The 25,322-nt window shown below is 37.1% G+C and overlaps 1 protein-coding gene and 1 long non-coding RNA gene across 5 annotated transcripts in view; one reads left to right on the top strand and one right to left on the bottom strand.

Annotated features, from left to right (window-relative positions):
• The window catches only part of LOC139760768 (uncharacterized), a 70,505-nt gene extending 61,036 nt beyond the window's left edge, over positions 1-9,469 (top strand). For all 4 annotated transcript variants that reach the window (XM_071684332.1, XM_071684330.1, XM_071684331.1 and 1 more), the window contains one exon: positions 1,599-9,469. In XM_071684332.1, coding sequence (XP_071540433.1) covers positions 1,599-1,694 — 96 coding nt within the window. In that variant the 3' untranslated portion in view covers positions 1,695-9,469. The remainder of the gene's footprint in view (positions 1-1,598) is intronic.
• Positions 9,470-9,752: 283 nt separating this feature from the next.
• LOC139760769 (uncharacterized) overlaps positions 9,753-25,322 on the bottom strand; it is a 30,784-nt gene continuing 15,214 nt past the window's right edge. Inside the window, exons 2-3 of the long non-coding RNA XR_011715405.1 lie at positions 12,067-12,213; positions 9,753-10,803 (exon numbers count right to left, since the gene is read on the bottom strand). This is a non-coding gene — a long non-coding RNA (uncharacterized lncRNA). The remainder of the gene's footprint in view (positions 10,804-12,066; positions 12,214-25,322) is intronic.

The raw sequence follows: 25,322 nt of genomic DNA, 5'->3' as shown, positions 1-25,322 counted from the left end.
CATTTCAACACATCCTCTTCTGCTCTCTCAGCTACACTCTTTTGATTGCCATACATCTTTCTCACACTTTCATTACTGTTAAGGGTGAGGTTTTAAGAGCAAAGAAGCTGCATTGGAGTTCACCAGTTTTGGAGACTTCACCAGTTATGGAGACTTTTGCTGTGGCCACCTCCTTGAGGGAGTTCCCTGAGCGAATGGGTATCAGAGAGACAGAAATATAGATGGACAGTTAGTGCGATTATTACATGTGACAGTTAAAGAATGGATGTGGCCTTTTATTCGTTTGTTCCTGGTGCTACCTTGCTGATGCAGGGAATGGCGATCAGTTATGAAAAAAGCCATAAAAAACTGAGAGTATGAAATCATGTAATCCAACCTGCTTTGATGAGGTGTAGAACCACACACATAGTATGCTTGTTATGAGGGTATGTGTGGGTTGAGGAAGATAGACAAAGTTTATATGGTGTGAAGTTATAAGAAAAGCATATAGATGATTTTTTTAGGGGGGAGATGGTCATGTATTACATATAGAAGGTATATTGGTCAAGAAGATTTACAGAAGTACAGTATTAGGTGCAAGGAGGAAAAGTAGACAGTAGAAGAGATGGATAGATTTAGAAAGAATTCATTATGGATATTACGTATGAAGATGTTAGATTCTAACATCTTTGTGCTTGCTAAGGTGGCAACTTGACTCACATTCCTGAAGCTTCTTTTGATTTGCTAGCTCCCATGACCAGTCAGCTACATACATTGGTGGTTTGAAAAACTGACTGACAGAACTTTCCTGAAAAGGACATAATCAGTATAATCAAATAGATACTTTTTTATGCTGGTCACTCATAAGATGTGGTGTCTCATACTCTGTATAATCCCTGTGCATCTCTAACTCATTGAAATGTATCATGTGCATCCTGGGGCTTCATGTACCCCCTTGGGATCCATACCACCCCAGTTCAGAATGGCTGTTAGAGAAATGATTGAGGATGGGATGCATTGGAAGCATTTTTTTGTATGCAAGTGGTATGAATTTAGACACTTGTCTCACATGAATTATTGTTTTAAAGTGGAAAAAAATATGCTTTTTCTACTGTGTAAAGTTCATGTTTCACTTTCACACATTGGGCATGAGCTGAGGATGTATGTATGATGTTGAAGAGGCTGTATGTACCTGATTCGCCTCATTAAATTTGGAGTGGAGTAATGATTATAGACAGGCTGTATGTACCTGATTTACTTCGTTAAATTGTGAATGAAGTAATGAGGGTTTCCATATTTTATTGGTATTGTTGATTTATGATTTTTTTTTACATTTCCTGTTTTAATGTATATTTCATTGTGATATTGTATGTGTGATGCTTATGTAATACAAAATTAATCATAGTACTTAAGATAAATTTTAGAAAGAAATAGTATGCTTAGATCCATTAATAATATCTTGTAATATCGTGATTAAGCTTCAAAAGCTAATAGATGAGAGGTAGGTTATGGGTGTAAGGCGGCTATTATTCTCAAATTTTTGTTGATTTATGCTTGAGAAACCCCATAGATGGAAAAATTACAGTTTTAAGGTTAATGCAATAATTTTTTTTTTTCAGCTCTTCCGTTCTATGTGTACAACATGGATTAAGGTAGACAGATTGTACCAAGAAGAAACAGAAAGTCTCAAGAAAACAGAGAATGAAACAACGTGATTGGTAGCTTGAACTCTGAAAATTACAGAGAATCTACCCTGTTTTAAGGATGAAGTTTGAGTAAAGTCAAACATACCAAAATGCTCGAATTTTAAGTAAACATGTTGAAAAGAGTAACATTCTTGGCTTGGAGAGGATTCGTTAAAATTAGAGACAACAAAAGTGACCTCTGTTGTATGGAGGGTATTCATGAGTGGTGATTGCTTGTGATGGTGTGATAATTCAGTGTACCATCAAACAGGCTTTTTTGTCATTTCTGTATTGTGTCAAAATTTCCAAATCATTAGAGTAACATTGTATGTGAATTGTACTCGAGCAGTGCTTGCTGTCAGTTCTTCGTTTCATAGAATAAGAATTTATTTTTATTTTATTTTTTTGCATTGCACCAGTTACTGCTAAAGTGCTGTACAAAGATGAAATTGAAATGAGCTGAAAACCCTAATGATAGACTGTAATTACTATCACATCTTTTTTTTTTTTGAAAGATACTACATGCATTAACAAAGAGAACAAGGTCTTTTATTAGGATTTAAGATTTATCCAGAATGCTAAGGAATCACAGAACTGTGATGGGCTGAGAGTAATGGAGATGTACTTAGTAAATCTGGCAAGGTCTTGATAAGAAGGGGAAGGCTGTGAATGACTCCATCTGCTTTGTGCATTTTAAGTACCAAATTCATCCTGAATAGTATATAGTCATAGAACCTCTCTTGGAATACATGTGACTTGTTTTATGTTTTTAAAAACAAAGTTATTACATAGGTGTTCCAAATCATAAAAGATCTTTGACACATGAAATGCACAATTATCACTGTGAAAGGACCTTTTTTTTTTTTTTTCCATATCTCTCTTCCTGGCTGAATTCTTTTGACAACCTTGGGCCTTCAAATTTTTTTTTTAATATGTAGTGGGCTTGACCATTTTTATACATAATTGCTGTTTCCTGCATCAGCGAGGTAGCGCCAGGAAACAGATTAAGAATGGTCCATCCACTCATATACATGTATATATATACATAAATGCCCATATATGCACTTATACATACATATGCATATCAACATATACATACATGAACATTCATTCCTGGTGCCACCCCGCCCACAGGAAAGAGCATCGGAACCCCCTGCGTCAGTGTGGTAGCGCCATGAAAACAGACAAAAAAGGCCACATTGGTTCACACTCAGCCTCTATCTGCTATGTGTAATGCACTGAAACCACAGCTCTATATCCACATCCAGGCCCCACACACTTTACTATGGTTTACCACAGACATTTCACATGCCCTGGTTCAGTCCATTGACAGTACATCTACCCCAATATACCACATTGTTCCAATTCACACTTTTCCTTGCATGTCTCTCACCTTCCTGTATGTTCAGAAGCAGAAGAGGGTGTATTGAGTTGGTTTGGTCACATGGATAGAATGAGTGAGGAAAGATTGACAAAGAGGATATATGTGTCAGAGGTAGAGAGAATGAGGAGAAGTGGGAGACCAAATTGGAGGTGGAAGGATGGAGTGAAAAAGATTTTGAGTGATCGGGGCCTGAACATACAGGAGGGCGAGAGGCGTGCAAGGATGAGAGGGATTGGGAAGTGAGTCAGTTGTTGTTCACTGATAATACAGCACTGGTGGCTGATTTGGGTGAGAAACTGCAGAAGCTGGTGACTGAGTTTGGTAAAGTTTGTGAAAGAAGAAAGCTGAGAGTAAATATGAATAAGAGCAAGTTTATTAGGTACAGTAGGGTTGAGGGACAAGTCGGACAAGTCAGTTGGGAGGTGAGTTTGAATGGAGAAAAACTGGAGTAAGTGAAGGGCTTTAGATCTCTGGGAGTGGATTTAGCGGAAGTGAATCATAGGGTGGGGGAGGGGGAGAAAGTTCTGTGAGTGTTGAAGAATGTGTGGAAGTCGAGAATATTATATCGGAAAGCAAAAATGGGTATGTTTGAAGGAATAGTGGTTCCAACAATGTTATATGGTTGCAAGGTGTGGGCTATGGATAAAGTTGTGTGGAGGAGGGTGGATGTGCTGGAAATGAGATGTTTGAGGACAATATGAGGTGTGAGATGGTTTGATCGAGTAAGTAATAATACAGTAAGAGAGGTGTGTGGTAATAAAAAGAGTGTGGTTGAGAGAGCAGAAGAGGGTGTTTTGAAATGGTTTGGTCACATGGAGAGAATGAGTGAGGAAAGATTGACCAAGAGGATATATGTATCAGAGGTGGAGGGAACGAGAAGTGGGAGACCAAATTGGAGGTGGAAAGATGGGAGTGAAAAAGATTTTGAGTGATCGGGGCCTGAATATGCAGGAGGGTGAAAGGCTTGCAAGGAATAGAGTGAATTGGAACGATGTGGTATACCGGGGTCAACGTGCTGTTAATGTATTGAACCAGGGCATGTGAAGCGTCTGGGGTAAACCATGGAGAGTTCTGTGGGGCCTGGTTGTGGAAAGGGAGCTGTGGTTTCGGTGCATTATTACATGACAGCTAGAGACCGAGGGTGAACGAATGGGGCCTTTGTAGTCTTTTCCTAGCACTACCTCACACACATTTGGGGGGAGGGGGGTTGTTATTTCATGTGTGGCGGGGTGGAGGTGGGAATGAATAAGGGCAGACAGTATGAATTATGTACATGTGTATATATGTATATGTCTGTGTGTGTATATATATGGATACGTTGAGATGTATAGGTATGTATATTTGTGTGTGTGGACATGTATGTATATACATGTGTATGTGGGTGGGTTGGGCCATTTCTTTCATCTGTTTCCTTGCGCTACCTCACTAACGCGGGAGACAGTGACAAAGCAAAGTAAAATAATAAATAAGATATTTTTACATACATAAACACCCATTTACACGCATATACATATATACATATGTACATATTTGTACTTGCTGCCTCCATCCTGCCTTCATCCCTTCCAGTTGCCACCCAACCACACATGAAATAGCATCCCCCCGATATGAAAAAAATTTAACAAGCATCTTTTACAGATCCTCTCGATGTTGTTTAGAGTATATCAATTACACAGATTTTTTTGTTGAAATTAAGAGTTTTCAGCTTCTTGATGGAAAATAAAATTAAATGCCATTTTCTCTTTTGTTAATGGTAACTTTGTGTTCCATCTTGTTACTTATTTATAAAGCATATAATATCAGTAATGTCCAAGAATCTTTCAGTTATTATGCATATGACCAAGATTTTTTTTTTTCTATTTTGTATGTATAGTGTTATGTATGTACACAGGCTGTTTTAAATCTTTGATAATGTAGGTCACTTTTACATTTATCATATGAATTAACGTCATGTGAAATGTTTATTTTTAATTGGATGTGATCGACTGGATAGTCTGTGGGTAAGTTACGTGAGTTTTACCACTGTGTATTTCTTCTCATGCTTTTTGAGTTAATTGAATCAGATATGTGTTTATGTGAAAGAAAAAATATAGCTTTTGCTCGATTGAAAACCCATCCAGGAATTTAATGTACTAAGTGAGACTTTTGAGTTTTTTAAATTGTATCTATAGGGTTACTTTTGATGGATCACTTTTAAGTGGGAATTCTTCATTTGGAGAATATTTTGAGCACTTCACCTATTCAGTATTATGGTATCTATGATAAGGATCTATTGTGGCGAACAGTAGCTTCTGTAATCGTGATCTTTTTATGTTTGGAGAAAAGGATTTCTAGACTGATCTCAATATGAATGGAAGATTGTGTATGAAAAAGCATTACCTCTAAGTGAGAAATGGGATCAATTATTAATAATGTAGGGATTTTCTGAATCTGTCTTTTATTGAAAATATAAAGATAAACAAAGTAGCAGGCACAGGAAGCAAGTGGTAGGACTTGGAAGTGAGTTAGAGTAAGTTTACATAAAACTTGTGACAGGTGAATGAAATGCTGGTACAATTAGCTCATCCTCAGGTGTAACAGGACAAATTCTCATGGATTGTTGAAGTTACAGTCTCACCCATGTTTTCATTTTTTTAGCAGAATTATTTTCCATCAGTTGATTTATTTACTTTGAAACTGAATTGAAGATTAGATTGAAATGAAAGGTGGATTATAGAAGTTCTGCAAAGTTAGCACTTATATATGGATGTCTTGATGTTTTTCTTTCTGAATACCTGCGATGGTGTACACTGAGCCTGTGGAAAGAATGGAAGATGGAAAGTTTACAAGGAAGTGAATGATAGAACAAGTAAAGGGGTTTTGGTGAGAGGAAGACCACTTGTGACATGGGGAAATAGAGTGGAAGAGTATGATAAGGGTAGAAATGGGAGAAGAATGCATGGAATGGTGTATGCTAGGGAGGCATATAAGGATGGAGATTCTTTTGCAGTGGACACCCCCTTGATGGTAGTGCCAAAAGGGAAAATGCATCAGAGATATAGAATGATAGTGTACACTGGATGCAGTATGTATCCAAAGCTTTAAATATTCAATAAAAATCCATTGGGTCCATACACATTTATACTGGGTCTATCTTGGGGTGTATAGGTGTGAATTATGGTTTACTTTGTGTACTAACATTCCCACTCACTATCTGGCCATTCCATGTGTCTTGAGTGCAGTGGGGTCCTTTCCCACACCTCACCACTAACTTCTATGCTTTTGCTTGTTGGGTTACACATCTCATGACTTAATGCATTCAATATATACATATATGAGGTGCATAATGTATTTGTTATTCATCAAAAGAATAGATAAAAAAGATGAACATTACCAGAAAGCGAAATTTAGTCACCCTTTCTTAAATGTTTATGGTAATTATAGACTTATGACTGTTCCTATTGCTATCATTATTATTATTATTATTATTATTATTATTATTTATTATTATTATTATTATACTTTGTCACTGTCTCCCGCATTAGCGTGGTAGGGCAAGGAAATAGACAAAAAAATGGCCTAACCCACCCACATCCACATGTATATACATACATGTCCACACATGCACATATACATACCTATACATTTCAACGTATACATACATACACAGACATATACATATATACACAAGGACCTAATTCATACTTGCTGCCTTTATTCATTCCCATCACCAGCCTGCCACATGAAATGACAACATCCTCCCCCTGCACGCATGCGAGGTAGTGCTAGAAAAAGACAACAAAGGCCACATTTGTTCACACTCAGTCTCTAACTGTCATGTATAATGCACTGAAACATTCTGACTGTTTTGAGTGTTACCTTCTTTTTTACATTCATTTGTTCATAAGTAATTTTTGTACTATTACATACACCAGATAGTATATCTGGAATCAGCATCATCATTACAGCAAGTTTGTTGATATGCTTATTACTGTTACTATGTAAATGTTTACTATATTTTTGAATTTGAAACTGTATTTGGTTGTACATTTTTTACCTGCATTTGTGTGCATTCATTGCTCACTTACTTCCTGTTCTAGGAGTCCCTTCTATCCTTATTAGACTTCAGCAGCACTCAAGAAACTGGCCAAGTCCAGTGGTTGAGACGTCAGGTTAAAAAGTGTTGCATATGTTGTATTTATGTCTGTGTACTCTTTAATAATATATACACCAAATAGTCAATCTTGGAATTAACATCACAATTACAAAGCAAGTTTGGTTACTGCTGATATAAATATTTGCAGCATGAGTCAACAAACTCACAATCTTGATGCTGGTATTAGGGTTCCTATTTGGCTAATGTAACATTATGGAATAGTAACATACGAAAATGCAAGACTGAAAAAATACTACAGATTTATAATCATCATAAGCATTTATACCTGGCTGACTTTTTTACACATGCCTTGTTCACTACGGGGTTCCAGGAGGGCTTTTCCCATGGTTTTAACTTACTGGTTTTTGATTTCACAGACGGATAGCTCAACTAAGTCTAATAGTAGTTACACTCTGATTGTTTGATCTTTTTATACTGTTAAATTTAGAGACTAAAGCATTTCATTTTGTTTTTGATTGAAGTATTAGGAGGTGTTTCCCCAATTTGGTGTTTGGCTGACAATGGACAAGGAAGAACCTAAATGTGGGAGCAAGTGTTTGTTGTTGTTATGCAGTGGATTAGCAAGTGGAAGGAAATCCGTTACTTTAGCTTATTTATTTATTCATTATTTATGTATTTTAGTAAGAGTGCCATAGTTCAGGGATACACATCTAATGCAGTAAATGGATCTCTTGTGCTGAATTGATAAATTTAAATAAGGGACCTTTTCAGAAAATGGCTTTTATAAAGTTTCGAATCAAGGGTAAACAAGACATGGTATTTTTTCTATGAATTTTACGTAATCCAGCGTGTGTGAAAAAGGTTGATGGCCTTCAAGCATTCTTGAAATACAGTAATTATTAATCGTATGAAGTGTTTTAAAGTTATACTATTTCCCTCAAAGAAAAATTAGTAACTATGATGGTGCAGATTTTGCATTTCATTTTGGTGCGAATTATTTTTGGACCAAACAGTGAGCTAATCCTTCAATTTTTGGAGATGCCATCCCACAAGCATTTGAAATGTTAGGGATTTGCTAGATTTTCAAACGTGTTCACCATTTCCCAGGTTAGTGAGGTAGTTCCAGGAACAAAGAAATGGCCTCATTCACTCGCCTCCATTCTTTAGCTTCACTTAATTTATTTTGGGTTGATATTTCAAACAAAATTTTGCCAGATTTCATGTATTTGGTGTGTTATGGTTTTACGAAGTACTTTAGGCTTATAGCAAATTTATTTTCTGTATTTTTAAGCCTCAGTATGTTTTAATTTATACCTCATTCTTGAATAGATCTTTATTTTTAGGGCCAGTTGCTCCAGTTTACTTTATTTTCTTACTTGATGCCTTCCATTTGTCTGCATATTTTGAGTTTGGTATTTTAATATATAGTAGTGTCAACAATAGGTAGCAGGTGAATGGAATGTAAAGGTGGAGTAAGTAGATTCAACTATATTTTGTATTATCATTGTGATTGGAAGTGTGGTGATTTCTCTGAAGATATCATTATATAGGTTGACATATATATATTTTTTATTGGAATCAAAAAATCTCAAATGTTTTGATAAAATGATTAATTTGAATTAAAGGAATATCTTAGTTTAATACATCACAAATATGCTGCACTATAATGTCATGGCAGTGCTTATGATATGACTTTATAATTTCAGCCTGAGGTTGTTATTGTAAGTTTAAGGAAAACTGCAGTGAAAGAAATTCTGAATATTACAGAAAATATACATTAATTCGGAATGTGCATTTGTAAAGTTGAATGTTTGTTGATACCTTGTATGTTGCCACCCTCATTCAGAGCAAACTGGTTCATTAAGTCTCTGATCACTTACCCTGTAAGAAATCATACCTGTAATGTTGCTTAAATCTTATGGTGGAACAATTAGATTGATTGCAGCTATTTCTTTTAAACCGTATATTTTACAGTCATTATCCAGTATTCTGTATTTTCATCATGATGACCAAAGCAGATTCCTTTGTGGACTTTGGTGTTGTTAAAATCCCTGCATATAAACATTTGCAGTGCTTATTTACACATTATTGATGTTCCTACTCTGTATGGTTGAGTTTGAGACCTATTGAATTAAGGTTTGTTAGCATGTTAGAGGAAAATATTTTTATACATGGCCCTCAGGCCCAAGTGACTAAATTTTGGTTACCAAACTGCAGACCTACCTCGGATCAGGAGATCAATAGAGGTCAAATTTCAATTTACTGTAAATTTAATCATTGGTATTAAAGTAAATAGTATGAAAATGCAAATGCTTCAGTCATATTTTTGACTAGTATTACTGAAATTTACCTTAAGGTCAGAAATGGTAATGTTAATTATTCAGCATCAAGAAACCTTAGCTTGTTAAGTATCATAACAAGTGTAAGGCAAATTAATTGCATACATAGCTAAATGTTTTATTACTACATTGCACAGCAGAACTGGAAACATAACTAGATGTTTTATTACATTGTATAGGAAAAAAGATGTGTATAAAGACATAAATTTAGAAGAACAACATTGAAGCTTAGGCTTATCAGGTTCAGAAGTCATGAATCTACGCTGGGACTTCTGAAAAGTTTGGCACATACTAGGCCATCCTTCTTACACTTGTGTGGAAGTTTGCCTGGCTTTTGACAGTCACATCATCTTAAGCTGAAACAACAAAAGGGCTGTATCATATCATCAGCAGGAAAAACAAAAGGGCTGTACTTATGGTTGTCCAAATTTGTTTAAAGTATCTGTTTTCTTCATGCTGTTCAAAGGATCCATGGTCTTTATGAGGATGAGGTGTTGGTGGATTGTGTTTCACATGCTGACTGTTGAGGTATTCAGAAGATGATAGTTAATTTTTCTCAAAAGACTTGAAGGGGTATTGGTATTCTTTAGCGGATGCTTTTGTCACTTTAGGGTATTTCCTCCTCAGTTTCCACCCCAACCATTGGGCAATTACGTTCAGTTCAAGAGTTCTGTCCACTTGGTATAGCATGGAATGTGATTTAAGCCGGTGCATCTTTCCGTTGGATCCCATTGCTCATGTGTCCATATGGAGCAGTCAGTAAATCGTAATACTTGCAAGTTTGTTTCAGAGATTATTTGTTGGAATTTGTGAATCCTGGAACTGTTGTATGATTATATAAGTCCTGGAACTGTCTTATTATACCAGTGGTGATGCCAAGTATTCCGTGTTTGGCTTAGAATGGAATCACAATGCAAGGTACATGATTTGGCATTCTTATTTCATTCCAGGCTCTGTATACATAATATTGCCTTTTAACATGATGTAGAGTTCCTTATTAATGGGAAAGTAATGATGTTTCATGGCTTCATGTGGTATAAATTGAAGATTTATTGTTTGACATGTCTGAAAATCAAGTATTTTTGTGGACTTTTTTCCCCAATTTAGCTTATGACCTGAGAGTTGCCTCTGACATGATATATATGCCATGATGCCCTTTTCTTTTTCCACAGTTCAGGATCTTCATTGTCAGATATCATGTGCATTTCATATAACTCCTTGAAATGACTTATCCTTGCCAAAAAGTTTTGGTATGTGGTGGTCATTGCCTGAGAGGGTGTTGTTGCTTGTTCTCCTCACAGAATTGCTTGCAAGAAGTATCTGTATGGGTAAAATATAAATCAAGTATATTGACCAGTAATATATGAGGGGTGCAATAATCTGTCTATACTTCTTTGAATTTTATAGTATTTTAAGGGAGGGAACAACAAATGACTAACTTCTCAAGCCCTCTCATCCACAACAGACTGCATACTTGCCCCTCTCTTCAAAAACTCTTGCATTCACCTCCCTAACAACCCCATATATAAACAAATTAAACAACCATGGAGACATCATGCACCCCTGCCACAAACCTACATTCACCGGGAATCAATCACTTTCCTCTCTATCTACTCGTACACACACACACATACATACTGGAAAGGATCACGATTTTGCGTATGATCAAGATATTTCTACGAGTCCACGGGGAAAATGGAACACAATAAGTTCCCAAGTGCACTTTTGTATAATATTCACATCATCAGGTGAGACATAAAGAGATGTAGCTAGAATGCTATTTGGTAAACAAATGTTTGCCAAATGGCATCCTTGTTGAGATGGCACAGGCAATTGAGGTCTTAATCAAGGTCCATTCTATTAATGCTATATGGTTGCATGAAGCTGAATTACTTTGGAATTACATCATTTTTGGTCAAAATAGTTTTGAATGGGACCTTGGTGTTTGTTATCTCCCACTGTTTATGTTGTTACCAAACATGATTACCCCTGTTGACATGCCTGGACCCTTGCAAAAACCATCAGTTTGGTTAACCTTTTAATTAATATTCCTTGGTTCCAGATTAAAAGGATTACATGAAAAATCATCTTTTACAAATAGTGGTAATGAACTGGAGTTTACATCCTTGCCACTTCCTTTAAGTCACCCTCCCCATCCTGACCTATGATATAGCTCACTACATTTGAGAAATTTCTACTTTATGTACAAAATTACAGGTCTCAAGTGTATGAGGATTAATTTAATTCAGATAAGATGTTTAAGGGATGATTTTTTTTAGTTGAATTTTTGAATTAGAGGGATTCTGTGTCATCCTGTAATTGCCTTGAGTTGTCCTCCATAACCCCTTATATGTAGCTCACTAAAGTACATTAAGTTTTCTACTTTTATGTATAAAACTACAGGTCTCTCATTTGACATGTGCATGAGGATTAATTCCATTTCAGGTAGCTTTTGTATGGATTGATTTTTTATAGAATTTTAGAATTGGAGGAATAAGAACAAAATGATATATTTATACAAAATACAGTATTTGAAATGGAATCTCATCTTTGAGTATTACATTACATCACCTTTGAACTCACAAAAGCCTTGGTGAGCCAGTGATGCAGATGAATTTATTTTGGCTGTGGGAAAATAAGGAGTTATCAGCTTGGATTGTAGTTTCGTTAGGTTTTTGGCCATTGCCAGTGTACCAAAATTCTGATCATGAAGCAATTTCTCATGAATATCTGAAAATTAGAGAAAAAGTCTTAACATTTATTGCTGATATGTAATGCAAACCTTTGCTCAAATCAAAGCTAACTACTTAGTTTATGATGAAGCTGATACTTTTAAACAGTCATGCAGAACAAGTAATCTTATAGGAACATTGAGTATTTGACTGCCAACCATCACTATGTTCAAGATTCAAGAACCAACATCAGCTTAGAACCTTTACTGAGGAATTCTGTATTTCGGCACGAGTATAAAGAAAGAAATAGTTGGCATTTGTATTAAGAAATGGATTTTTGTAAATGATTATGGTTACCATATTAAGTGTAGTACATTAAGGGGCAAATATGAAGGCTTTTACTCAAATGATAGAGTTGAAGAGTGTAAGTAAAGTTAAAAGTGGAAGAGGAGTGTGTTAAAGTTTAGGAAAGACACTAATTCTTGAAAGTTATTTTTATTGGCTTTTAGTGTATATGCATTAACATTTCAAGTTTGGCATTATAGAATCTGGCACTTGCAAGTGTGTTGGTTTTTTAGTAAAACCCTGGGCACTTCAGCAACTTTTATGTAGTCGCCTGTTGTTACCTTTGTGTCCACTGTACAAAAGCTGATGAGAAGTAAAACTAATTACATGAAGCAAGTGGCACTGCAAGAACTGCTAGTCATCAAAATCTTGTAAATGCACGGTACTTAACTCTGCAATCCCCTTGCTGGATGTCCTAGAGCTGTCTCTCGGTAGTTCTCTTGAGTACATCCTTTTTTGCTCCTATGATGGACTAAATGTAAGACTTGCCACTTCTGATGTTCAAGCCTTATTGCAGCAAGATAAAACTCATTTTTAGTTACCTCCAACCTCAAGTGAGCCAGAAGCCACACCTAGCACTTAACTAAGTAATCACCTCTCATTTCCTATGTCTACACGACATTTTGGATTGGGATTTACTAAAAAAATTTTGGAAGTACATTACATAATTTCAGTTGTAATGTTTAAAACTCAATTATAAGATGGGAAAAAACTCCATGGGTTGTTGTAATTCATTTGGTCGGCTGTTGGGTCCCTTTAGGCATAATAGATCCCATGTAAATTTTGAAATCTGGCTACCCGTTTGGATAATTATATTTTATTATACTTAATTGCTTTTTCCTGTGTTAGTGAGGTAGCACCAGGAAACAGACGAAGAATGGCCCATTCACTCACATACACAAATATATATATGTTTTTTTTTTCCAAAAGAAGGAACAGAGAAGGGGGTCAGGTAAGGATATTCCCTCTAAGGCCCAGTCCTCTGTTCTTAACGCTACCTCGCTAATGCGGGAATGGCGAATAGTATGAAAAATGAAAAAGAAAGATATATATATATTTCTTTCTTTCAAACTATTCGCCATTTCCCGCATTAGCAAGGTAGCGTTAAGAACAGAGGACTGGGCCTCTGAGGGAATATCATCACCTGGCCCCCTTCTCTGTTCCTTCTTTTGGAAAATTAAGAAAAAAAACAAGAGGGGAGGATTTCCAGCCCCCCACTCCCTCCCCTTTTAGTCGCCTTCTATGACATGCAGGGAATACGTGGGAAGTATTCTTTCTCCCCTATCCCCAAGGATAATATATAATTATTTCATTTATTTTGCTTTGTCGCTGTCTCCCGCGTTTGCGAGGTAGCGCAAGGAAACAGACGAAAGAAATGGCCCAACTCACCCCCATACACAATGTATATACATACACGTCCACACACGCAAATATACATACCTATACATCTCAATGTACACATATATATACACACACAGACACATACATATATATACCCATGCACACAATTCACACTGTCTGCCTTTATTCATTCCCATCGCCACCTCGCCACACATGGAATACCATCCCCCTCCCCCCTCATGTGTGCGAGGTAGCACTAGGAAAAGACAAAAAAGGCCCCATTCGTTCACACTCAGTCTCTAGCTGTCATGCAATAATGCCCGAAACCACAGCTCCCTTTCCACATCCAGGCCCCACACAACTTTCCATGGTTTACCCCAGACGCTTCACATGCCCTGATTCAATCCACTGACAGCACGTATATATATATATATATATATATATATATATATATATATATATATATATATATATATATATATATATATATATATATATATATTTTATACTATTCGCCATTTCCTGCGTTAGCAAGATAGCGTTAAGAGCAGACGACTGGACTTTTGAGAGAATATCCTCACCTGGCCCCCCTCTCTGTTCCCTTCTTTTGGAAAAGTTTATATATATATATATATATATAAAGGAAGAGAGGAAAGTGATTGGTTCTCAGTGAATGTAGGTTTGCGGCAGGGGTGTGTGATGTCTCCATGGTTGTTTAATTTGTTTATGGATGGGGTTGTAAGGGAGGTAAATGCAAGAGTCCTGGAAAGAGGGGCAAGTATGAAGTCTGTTGGGGATGAGAGAGCTTGGGAAGTGAGTCAGTTGTTGTTCGCTGATGATACAGCGCTGGTGGCTGATTCATGTGAGAAACTGCAGAAGCTGGTGACTGAATTTGGTAAAGTGTGTGGAAGAAGAAAGTTGAGAGTAAATGTGAATAAGAGCAAGGTTATTAGGTACAGTAGGGGTGAGGGTCAAGTCAATTGGGAGGTGAGTTTGAATGGAGAAAAACTGGAGGAAGTGAAGTGTTTTAGATATCTGGGAGTGGATCTGTCAGCGGATGGAACCATGGAAGCGGAAGTGGATCATAGGGTGGGGGAGGGGGCGAAAATTTTGGGAGCCTTGAAAAATGTGTGGAAGTCGAGAACATTATCTCGGAAAGCAAAAATGGGTATGTTTGAGGGAATAGTGGTTCCAACAATGTTGTATGGTTGCGAGGCGTGGGCTATGGATAGAGATGTGCGCAGGAGGATGGATGTGCTGGAAATGAGATGTTTGAGGACAATGTGTGGTGTGAGGTGGTTTGATCGAGTAAGTAACGTAAGGGTGAGAGAGATGTGTGGAAATAAAAAGAGCGTGGTTGAGAGAGCAGAAGAGGGTGTTTTGAAATGGTTTGGGCACATGGAGAGAATGAGTGAGGAGAGATTGACCAAGAGGATATATGTGTCGGAGGTGGAGGGAACGAGGAGAAGAGGGAGACCAAATTGGAGGTGGAAAGATGGAGTGAAAAAGATTTTGTGTGATCGGGGCCTGAACATGCAGGAGGGTGAAAGGAGGGCAAGAAATAGAGTGAATTGGAGTCATGTGGTATACAGGGGTTGACGTGCTGTCAGTGGATTGAAGCAAGGCATGTGAAGCGTCTGGGGTAAACCATGGAAAGCTGTGTAGGTATGTATATTTGCGTGTGTGGACGTGTGTATATACATGTGTATGGGGGGGGGGTTGGGCCATTTCTTTCGTCTGTTTCCTTGCGCTACCTCGCAAACGCGGGAGACAGCGACAAAGTATAAAAAAAAAAAAAAAAAAAAAAAAAAAAAATATATATATATATATATATATATATATATATATATATATATATATATATATATATATATCTTTTTTCTTTCATACTATTCGCCATCAACATACTATATGCAGTCTCATTGAAAGCATAAGAATGTTGTCTCGAGTAAAACTGTTCCTGATGAAAGTGAACATCACAACTCTTGGTCAATGATATTCCCATATATATTTGTAAATGTGCAAATTAGCTTAAAAGTTTTGTAATACATCCATCCCCTGATTTATGAATGGCCAGTATTCCCAAAAAGCCATTCTTGAATCAAAATTTCATAAACTGACTCATTTCTCCTTTGACTTTTATTATAAAACATGAGTCCCATTTCTTTAAAGGATAAAACCTCTAAAATGTAATGAATGTCATCGGAATATACTTAAAATTAACAATACAAATGCAAAACACATTGAAAATATTCATAAAATTAACATTACTTATGTACAAAATTACAGCATAAATTGCTCTACTAATACTGTGGGACTTCATCCTTTATCACATTGCATTAACACATCAGTTTTGCATAGTTTTCTGTTCTTTCATGTTACTAGCATTACTACTAAATGGTGGAAGCTTCTTACTCTTAATGTTAAGGAAGATTTTAGTTTTAAATAATAAAATCAAAAACTGTGGGGATATGTAAATCACGATTTTTTTGTACAGAGCTGGTGGATCTTTTTGTATATGAAATTTTAGTTAATAGAACCTTCATAAATCACAGGTTGGGTGTAATAGAACATTCTAAGGAAACAAAGTCAGAGTAAAACTTTTAAAGAGCCAATATAAACTGTAAAGGAATTGAGAACAAAGAGGAACAAAAATTCTTTTCAAATCTAGTAATTAACATACATGAGTAACATGTACTGGTATTTGATCATATACATTGTTGGTAATTTATTAGTAATTTATTGAGGTTTTACTGTGTTCATCACTTTCATGCACCTTAAAACTTTTCGTTGAATAGTATTAATTTTTGAGACAAAGTTTTTTAAAAATAATAGAAATATGTGAAAGTAGCTTGAGAATAATTAAGGCCCATCCGTCTCTAAGGTAACAGTAACAGCAACTGACAGTGAAATTTTTAAAATTTGTGCACCCATGGAATTAAAAGTACCTAAAAATTCAAGTAGATTTGCTTGTACTGTTTAAAGTAAAGTAATGTCAGGTGTAAACAATATCAGGCTGCACTCATTAAAACTGGTACATTTGTGTTAAGCACAATGCTTTATATTGTATTTCATAATGCAATTCATGTTCTCCATTGTAAGTGCAGTAATTTGGTATAGCAAAATGCATGCAATGATTTCCTTTTGAAAATATATTATTTGTGTATGTCATACTGAAAAATTCTTATGATGATTCATCAGAAAACATATGCAACAAAATAAAATTGGTTACCTATTTATCCAGTTAACCAGGACTGAAGTGTTTAAATTAAATTAGGAATAAAGTGAAAATTTTTAATGAAGTTGACCAGTTATGATAGTTAAAAATTACTGAATGATTAAAGAAAAAAAATTTTGTTTATTCTTTTCTCTATTTGCATGAAGAATGTTGTGAAAAAGTTGTATGTCTTTGTTCAAGTATTAGTAAACATAGTGTAACTATGTAAGGGTTTTTGCAGATTTTATGCCCATGTTTGTGGGAATGGAATAGGGATGAGAGAGAAGTTATGAAACATTGTGCTGGTAGTCTGGTCAAAACCACCAGAAATGAGTAATTCAGGCTAAACTTATGTATATTTGGTACGAGTAAAATAGCTTAGTTAAGAGAGAGTATTACGTTCATGATAATGTATAAAACTTGTCAGCATTAATACTTTCCTCAGTTTTGTTTTTGGTTTTAAGGATACAGCTTTAATGTGTATTGTATCAGTATGCATAGTTAACACTGAATAGTGTTAATCTGATTTAGTTTTCCTTTACTGTTGCATAAGTTCAAGAAGACATTGTGGTAGACTGTTAAAAAATCACCATTCAATATATATATTTTCCATTATTCTGAAGTTTTCTTAGATATGTCTTATGGGTTTGATGGCTAAAGCTGTTAGAAACTCATAAAGCATATTATCTGCTGGTAAGCAGTGTCACTGCACTTCTCCTTCTTGAGGTTATACTGCAAGCGAAAAGTCACTTTTGGTGAAGTGAAATCACTGGAAGTAAAGACTCATCAAAGAATGTCTCACTTCAAAGGGGTCACATATGTCCCAGCTACTGGAAATAGTGCAGACTTGGGCTGCAGGAGCCGTTATAAGAGTCCTGGGTAACACTAGGACTCTCATGGAAATTGATCCTGGGGTGAACCATAGAAAGGTCTTTGGGGGCCTGGATGTGGACAGGGAGCTGTGGTTTCAGTACATTACACATGACAGTCAGAGAATGAACATGAGCAGATATGGCCTTTCTTTGTCTGTTTCTTGGAGCTACCTCATTGATGCAGGGGGTGGCGCTGGGAATGGATGAAGGCTAGCAAGTGTGAATATATACATGAGTATATATACTGCAAGAGGTCACAGCGGTGCATGTGATATAGTATTCGCTGATAACCATGAGAAAAATGAAGCATGATAAGTTCCCACGTGACATTTCGTGTAATTATCACATCATCATGGGAGATCAATCAATACCCTCCCATATGATTTCCCAGGAATACTCAACAAACCTATACCTCTGTAATTTGAACACTCTCCTTTATCCCCTTTGCCTTTGTACAGTGGCACTATGCATGCATTCTGCCAATCCTCAGGCACTTCACCATGAGCCATACATACATTGAATATCCTCACCAACCAGTCAACAACAACAGTCACCCCCTTTTTAATAAAGTCCACTGCAATACCATTCAAACCCGCTGCCTTGCTGGCTTTCTTCTTCCGCAATACTTTCGCTATCTCCTCTCTGTTTACCAAACCATTCTCCCTGACCCTCTCATTTCGCACACCACCTCGAACACAACACCCTATATCTGCCACTCTATCACCTAACACATTCAACAAACCTTCAAAATACTCACTCCATCTCCTTCTCGCATCACCACTACTTGTTACTACCTCCCATTAGCCCCATTCACCAATGTTCCCATTTGTTCTCTTGTCTTTTACTCATTTTATTTACCTCCTTCCAAAACATCTTTTTATTCTTCCTAAAATTTAATGATACTCTCTCACCCCAACTCTCATTTGCCCTCTTTTTCATCTCTTGCACCTTTCTCTTGACCTCCTGCCTCTTTCTCTTATACATCTCCCAGTCATTTGCACTATTTCCCTGCAAAAATCGTCCAAATGCCTCTCTCTTCTCTTTCACTAATATAATCGTACTTCTACATCCCACCACTCACTACCCTTTCTAATCTGCCCACCTCCCATGCTTCTCATTCCATAGACATCTTTTGCGCAAGCCATCACTACTTCCCTGAATATATCCCATTCCTCCCCCACTCCCCTTACGTCCTTTGCTCTCACCTTTTTCCATGCTGTACTCAAGTCTCTCCTGGTACTTCCTCATACAAGTCTCCTTCCCAAGCTCACTTACTCTCACCACTCTCTTCTTCCCAACTTTTTCTCTTCTTTTCTGAAAACCTCAACAAATCTTCACCTGTGCCTCCACAAGATAATGATCAGACATCCCTCCAGTTGTACCTCTAAGCACAGTAACACCCAAAAGTCTCTCTTTCATTCGCCTATCAATTAACACAATCTAATAACACTCTTTGGCCATCTCTCCTACTTACATACATATACTTATGTTTATCTCTCTTTTTAAACCATGTATTCCCTGGGGATAGGGGAGAAAGAATACTTCCCACGTATTCCCTGCGTGTCGTAGAAGGCGACTAAAAGGGAAGGGAGCAGGGGGCTAGAAATCCTCCCCTCTCTCTTTTTTTTTTTTTTTTTTCCCAAAGGAAGGAACAGAGAAGGGGGCTGGATGAGGATGTTTCCTCAGAGGCCCAGTCCTCTGTTCTTAACGCTACCTCGCTGACGCGGGAAATGGCGAATAGTATGAAAGAAAGAAAAGAAAGATTTCCAATCACCAGTCCTTTTTCAGAACACAAACCTAAAAGCTCTTCACCATTTACATTACTGAATGCCCCATGTACGCCAATCATTCCCTCAACTGCCACATTACTCACCTTTGCATTCAAATCACCCATCACTATAACCCGGTCTCGTGCATCAAAACTGCTAACACACTCACTCAACTGCTCCCAAAACACTTGCCTCTCATGATCTTTCTTCTCTTGCCCAGGTGCATAAGCATCAATAATCACCCATCTCTCTCCATCCACTTTTAGGTTTATCCATATCAATCTTGAGTTTACTTTCTTACACTCTATTATATACTCCCACCACTCTTGTTTCAGAAGTAGTGCTACTCCTTCCTTTGCTCTTGTCCTCTCACCAACCCCTGACTTTACACCCAAAACATTCCCAAACCACTCTTCCCCTTTACCCTTGAGCTTCGTTTCACTCAGAGCCAAAACATCCAGGTTCCTTTCCTCAAGCATACTACCTATCTCTACTTTTTTCTCATCTTGGTTACATCCACACACATTTAGACATCCCAATCTGAGCCTTCGAGGAGGATGAGCACTCCCCGCATGACTCCTTCTGTTTCTCCATTTAGAAAGTTGAAATACAAGGAGGGAAGGGTTTCTAGCCCTCTGCTCCCGTCCCCTTTAGTCGCCTTCTATGACACGCAGGGAATGCGTGGGAAGTATTATTTCTCCCCATCCCCATATATACACACACAAGCACTAAAATAACTTGTCAGACACTGAAAAGACCACTCTTCCAACTAAGCCTTACAATCCATGCCACCAGACATGCACCCATGAAAAGCAAATTCCTCAAAAAAACACGAGGCACACTTTCCTGTCTGTACCTTGGACATCACCATCCTTATAACACTTCAAACACTGTATCAGCATATCCTAGGATCCTTCATGGCTCACAATGCAACTATTACAATGAAGACTCCGAGTACATACTCCTCAAATATCTTGCACTCTCTACTCGTAGACACACACACCACTACACTTTATGAACTTTGGTCATGTCCAGTGAATGTGGCCAACTTCTTGAGTGCTGCAGGAGGCTCATAAAGATATAAAGGACCCTAGGATCTCGAATTGAGTAACAATATTTTTGTCTTGATTGGCATTACCTTATTTTGAATACTCATTCAAATGTAATGATCATTATCATGGTTCCCTACACTTTTCATGCCTACACTTAATTTCTTTCCTTTGTAGTAGTTAAGGTGATGATGGTTAACAACCACGAGTGTAGTAAAACCTCTGCAAGTTTGTTTAATTAGGAAGCTGTCTTGTGGATCCTTTCATCCCTGTATCACCAACTGTGCATTTTTATGTTACTCATGTATTGAGAATTTGGTTTATTAAGATGCGTCTTCTAGGAAGAAATCTATTATATTTTTATTACATAATTTGCCAAGAGTAATGTTTTAGCTGCTGTAATAATGTGAGTTTAAAAACCAGAATATTATTTTCATGCTCCAGTTTCTTGAAGTTCATTTAATTTGTTGATACTAAAGACAGTGACCTCATGTTTGACAAGAATTATCTATATGGGATATTTTATAATTCACACACAATATAGAACTCAGTGTGAACGAATATGGCCATTTTTTGTCTGTTTTCCTGGTGCTACCTTGCTGAAGCGGGGGGGAGTTAGCGATACTGTTTCCTGTGGGGTGGGGTAGCACTGGGAATGGATGAAGGCAAGCAAGTATGAATATGTACATGTGTATATATCTAAAATGTCTTTGTATGTATATGTGCATGTATGGGCATTTATGTGTGTATATATATATATATATATATATATATATATATATATATATATATATATATATATATGTGTGTGTGTGTTTATAAGAGTGGATGGGCCATTCTTCATCTGTTTCCTGGCGCTACCTCACTGACATGGGAAACAGTGATTTAGTATGATAACCTTAAGGGTAAGGGGAGTAGGAGAGGAATGGGATGTAGTTAGGGAAGCAGTGATGGCTTGCGCAAATGATGCTTGTGGCATGAGAAGCATGGGAGGTGGGCAGATTAGAAACGGTAGTGAGTGGTGGGATGAAGAAGTAAGATTATTAGTGAAAGAGAAGAGAGAGGCATTTGGATGATTTTTGCAGGGAAAAAATGCAAATGAGTGAGAGATGTATAAAAGAAAGAGGCAGGAGGTCAAGAGAAAGGGGCAAGAGGTGAAAAAGAGGGCAAATGAGAGTTGGGGTGAGAGAGTATCATTAAATTTTAGGGAGAATAAAAAGATGTTTTGGAAGGAGGCAAATAAAGTGCGTAAGACAAGGGAGCAAATGGGAACTTCAGTGAAGGGGGCTAATGGGGAGGTGATAACAAGTAGTGGTGATGTGAGAAGGAGATGGAGTGAGTATTTTGAAGGTTTGTTGAATGTGTTTGATGATAGAGTGGCAGATATAGGGGTTTTGGTCGAGGTGGTATGCAAAGTGAGAGGGTTAGGGAAAATGATTTGGTAAACAGAGAAGAGGTAGTAAAAGCTTTGCGGAAGATGAAAGCCGGCAAGGCAGCAGGTTTGGATGGTATTACAGTGAAATTTATTAAAAAAGGGGGTGACTGTATTGTTGACTGGTTGGTAAGGTTATTTAATGTATGTATGATTCATGGTGAGGTGCCTCAGGATTGGCGGAATGCTTGCATAGTGCCATTGTACAAAGGCAAAGGGGATAAGAGTGAGTGCTCAAATTACAGAGGTATAAGTTTGTTGAGTATTCCTGGTAAATTATATGGGAGGGTATTGATTGAGAAGGTGAAGGCATGTACAGAGCATCAGATTGGGGAAGAGCAGTGTGGTTTCAGAAGTGGTAGAGGATGTGTGGATCAGGTGTTTGCTTTGAAGAATGTATGTGAGAAATACTTAGAAAAGCAAATGGATTTGTATGTAGCATTTATGGATCTGGAGAAGGCATATGATAGAGTTGATAGAGATGCTCTGTGGAAGGTATTAAGAATATATGGTGTGGGAGGCAAGTTGTTAGAAGCAGTGAAAAGTTTTTATTGAGGATGTAACGCATGTGTACGTGTTGGAAGAGAGGAAAGTGATTGGTTCTCAGTGAATATAGGTTTGCGTAAGGGATGTGTGATGTCTCCATGGTTGTTTGATTTGTTTATGGATGGGGTTGTTAGTGAGGTGAATGCAAGAGTTTTGGAAAGAGTGGCAAGTATGCAGTCTGCTGTGGATGAGAGAGCTTGGGAAGTGAGTCAGTTGTTGTTCGCTGATGATACAGTGCTGGTGGCTGATTCATGTGAGAAACTGCAGAAGCTGGTGACTGAGTTTGGTTAAGTCTTTGAAAGAAGAAAGTTGAGAGTAAATGTGAATAAGAGCAAGGTTATTAGGTACAATAGGGTTGAGAGTCAATTGGGAGGTAAGTTTGAATGGAGAAAAACTGGAGGAAGTGAAGTGTTTTAGATATCTGGGAGTGGATTTGGCAGCAGATGGAACCATGGAAGTGGAAGTGAATCATAGGGTGGGGGAGGGGGCGAAAATTCTGGGAGCCTTGATTTTGAGTGATCGGGGCCTGAACATGCAGGAGGGTGAAAGGCGTGCAAGGAATAGAGTGAATTGGAATGATGTGGTATACAGGGGTCGACGTGCTGTCAACGGATTGAGCCAGGGCATGTGAAGCATCTGGGGTAAACCATGGAAAGTTCTGTGGGGCCTGGATGTGGAAAGGGAGCTGTGGTTTCGGTGCATTATTACATGACAGCTAGAGACTGAGTGTGAACGAATGGGGCCTTTGTTGTCTTTTCCTAGCGCTACCTTGCACACATGAGGGGGGAAGGGGTTGTTATTCCATGCATGGCGAGGTGGCGATGGGAATAAATAAAGGCAGACAGTATGAATTATGTACATGTGTATATATGTATATGTCTGTGTGTGTATATATATGTGTACATTGAGATGTAAAGGTATGTATATTTGCGTGTGTGGACATGTATGTATATACATGTGTATGTGGGTGGGTTTGGCCATTCTTTCGTCTGCTTCCTTGCGCTACCTCGCTAACGCAGGAGAGCCACAAAGCAAAATAAAATAAAATAATATATATATATATATATATATATATGAATAAATAAAAAGGTATAAACTGGTGCTTCGTTTTATAGTTTTGATAAATAGATTAATTCAGTATTAGTAATGGATACATATTTTGTTATATTCTATTTACCTATTTAAATATGGTGGCATACTGATAGAAGGTACAGAAACCTGTTTTTCATGTTTGTTGTGACCTGAATGAAATATCAGTTGATTTCCTTGAGACAGTTTTTAAATATTCAGAATTATGAGTAAAAGATTACTAAGGGAGTTAATAAAGTTATCAGAGATAAGTAATTTTACAAGTAAGTGCTAGAAGAGTGCAAGAGCTTCTGTCATGACAACAAGGGTGTTTGTGTATTCATTAAAATATGTAAAGCTCCTGCTTAGTTTAGTTACTGATAGGTTATGGTTTTGGTACTTTATGTACAGTCTCTGTAAGTAGTGCACATTATCCAGTGATATATGCAGTGTTTCATGGAATGCTCTCCTTTTTCTATTTCACCTACAGACTGATACGGATTGCAAACCAGAATTATTCATATTGATAGAAATATTATGGAAAATAAATAGTAGCCTGTTGTAAAGCATGTTTTTTAAACCATTCATTTAACATTTTGAGTGGGTTTTTCTTTATGAAATATTGTTAATATTTAGTGACTGATGCAAGCATTTTGAGTAAAAACCATGAGTTATGAATTGTTATTTTATGAGTATTTTGATCTTCAAAATAATGTAAATGATGTTGAAATATTACATTCTAATTCTAGAGCATTACAACAGTGCCAACATTCCTCTCTTCAACGGAGGCATTGCTGACACCTGTTTCTGACAAGCATCACAAGAGCCATAACTTTATTAGGACTACCATTTCCATTCAGTTGGCCAGTTGAAGGAAGCAAAGTTATCTTAAAATAAGTTTGATGGTTAATCTGATAAACACTTGAAAGGATATGGAAGTACTGTATAAATGTATTTTCTAATTGCACATGCCTATTCTGATAGCTTTAGAGAATTTTCTCCAAAGTTAAATTGTATTAATAAAGTGCAGTGGTCATTTTCTCATCATTTTAAAGTTCGAGAATAATGTAGGTACACGTCATAGTTAATGAAGGCATTGTTTTTGGTGATAAAAACAGATACCCAAGTGATAAAAGAATAAGAAGTTCTTATATATGATTCATTCTTCAGTGAATGTAATATTAGATATCTTCTGTTGTGTCACCCAGCAAGACGACTTTGTTATACAGAGTTGGTAGTGAAACTGAACAGAAAGCAGATGTGGTATTGGAGTCTGCAGGAGAAATTTCCACTAATAAATGTACATTTTCTTTGTTAGTATTATTAAGAAAGTCCTCTTTCTTTTTTTCTCTTTTGGTATTTAAAAACACGCAACTCAAATTACTGTACTTAAGATTTTTGTTGAAAAATGTTAAATCAGAGACCAAAATTTAATTTGGATATTTCAGCCTGGTCCACCAAGACGATGTGGATATCAAAACAAGTTGCAGGCTCTGGATGAAAAGAGATGAAATTTAAGAATATTGAC

The sequence above is a fragment of the Panulirus ornatus genome, chromosome 38 (genome assembly GCF_036320965.1).
Source record: "Panulirus ornatus isolate Po-2019 chromosome 38, ASM3632096v1, whole genome shotgun sequence".
Lineage (NCBI taxonomy): Eukaryota > Metazoa > Arthropoda > Malacostraca > Decapoda > Palinuridae > Panulirus > Panulirus ornatus.
Note: the sequence above shows the minus strand (reverse complement) of the source record. Positions and strands in the feature narration are given on the sequence as shown.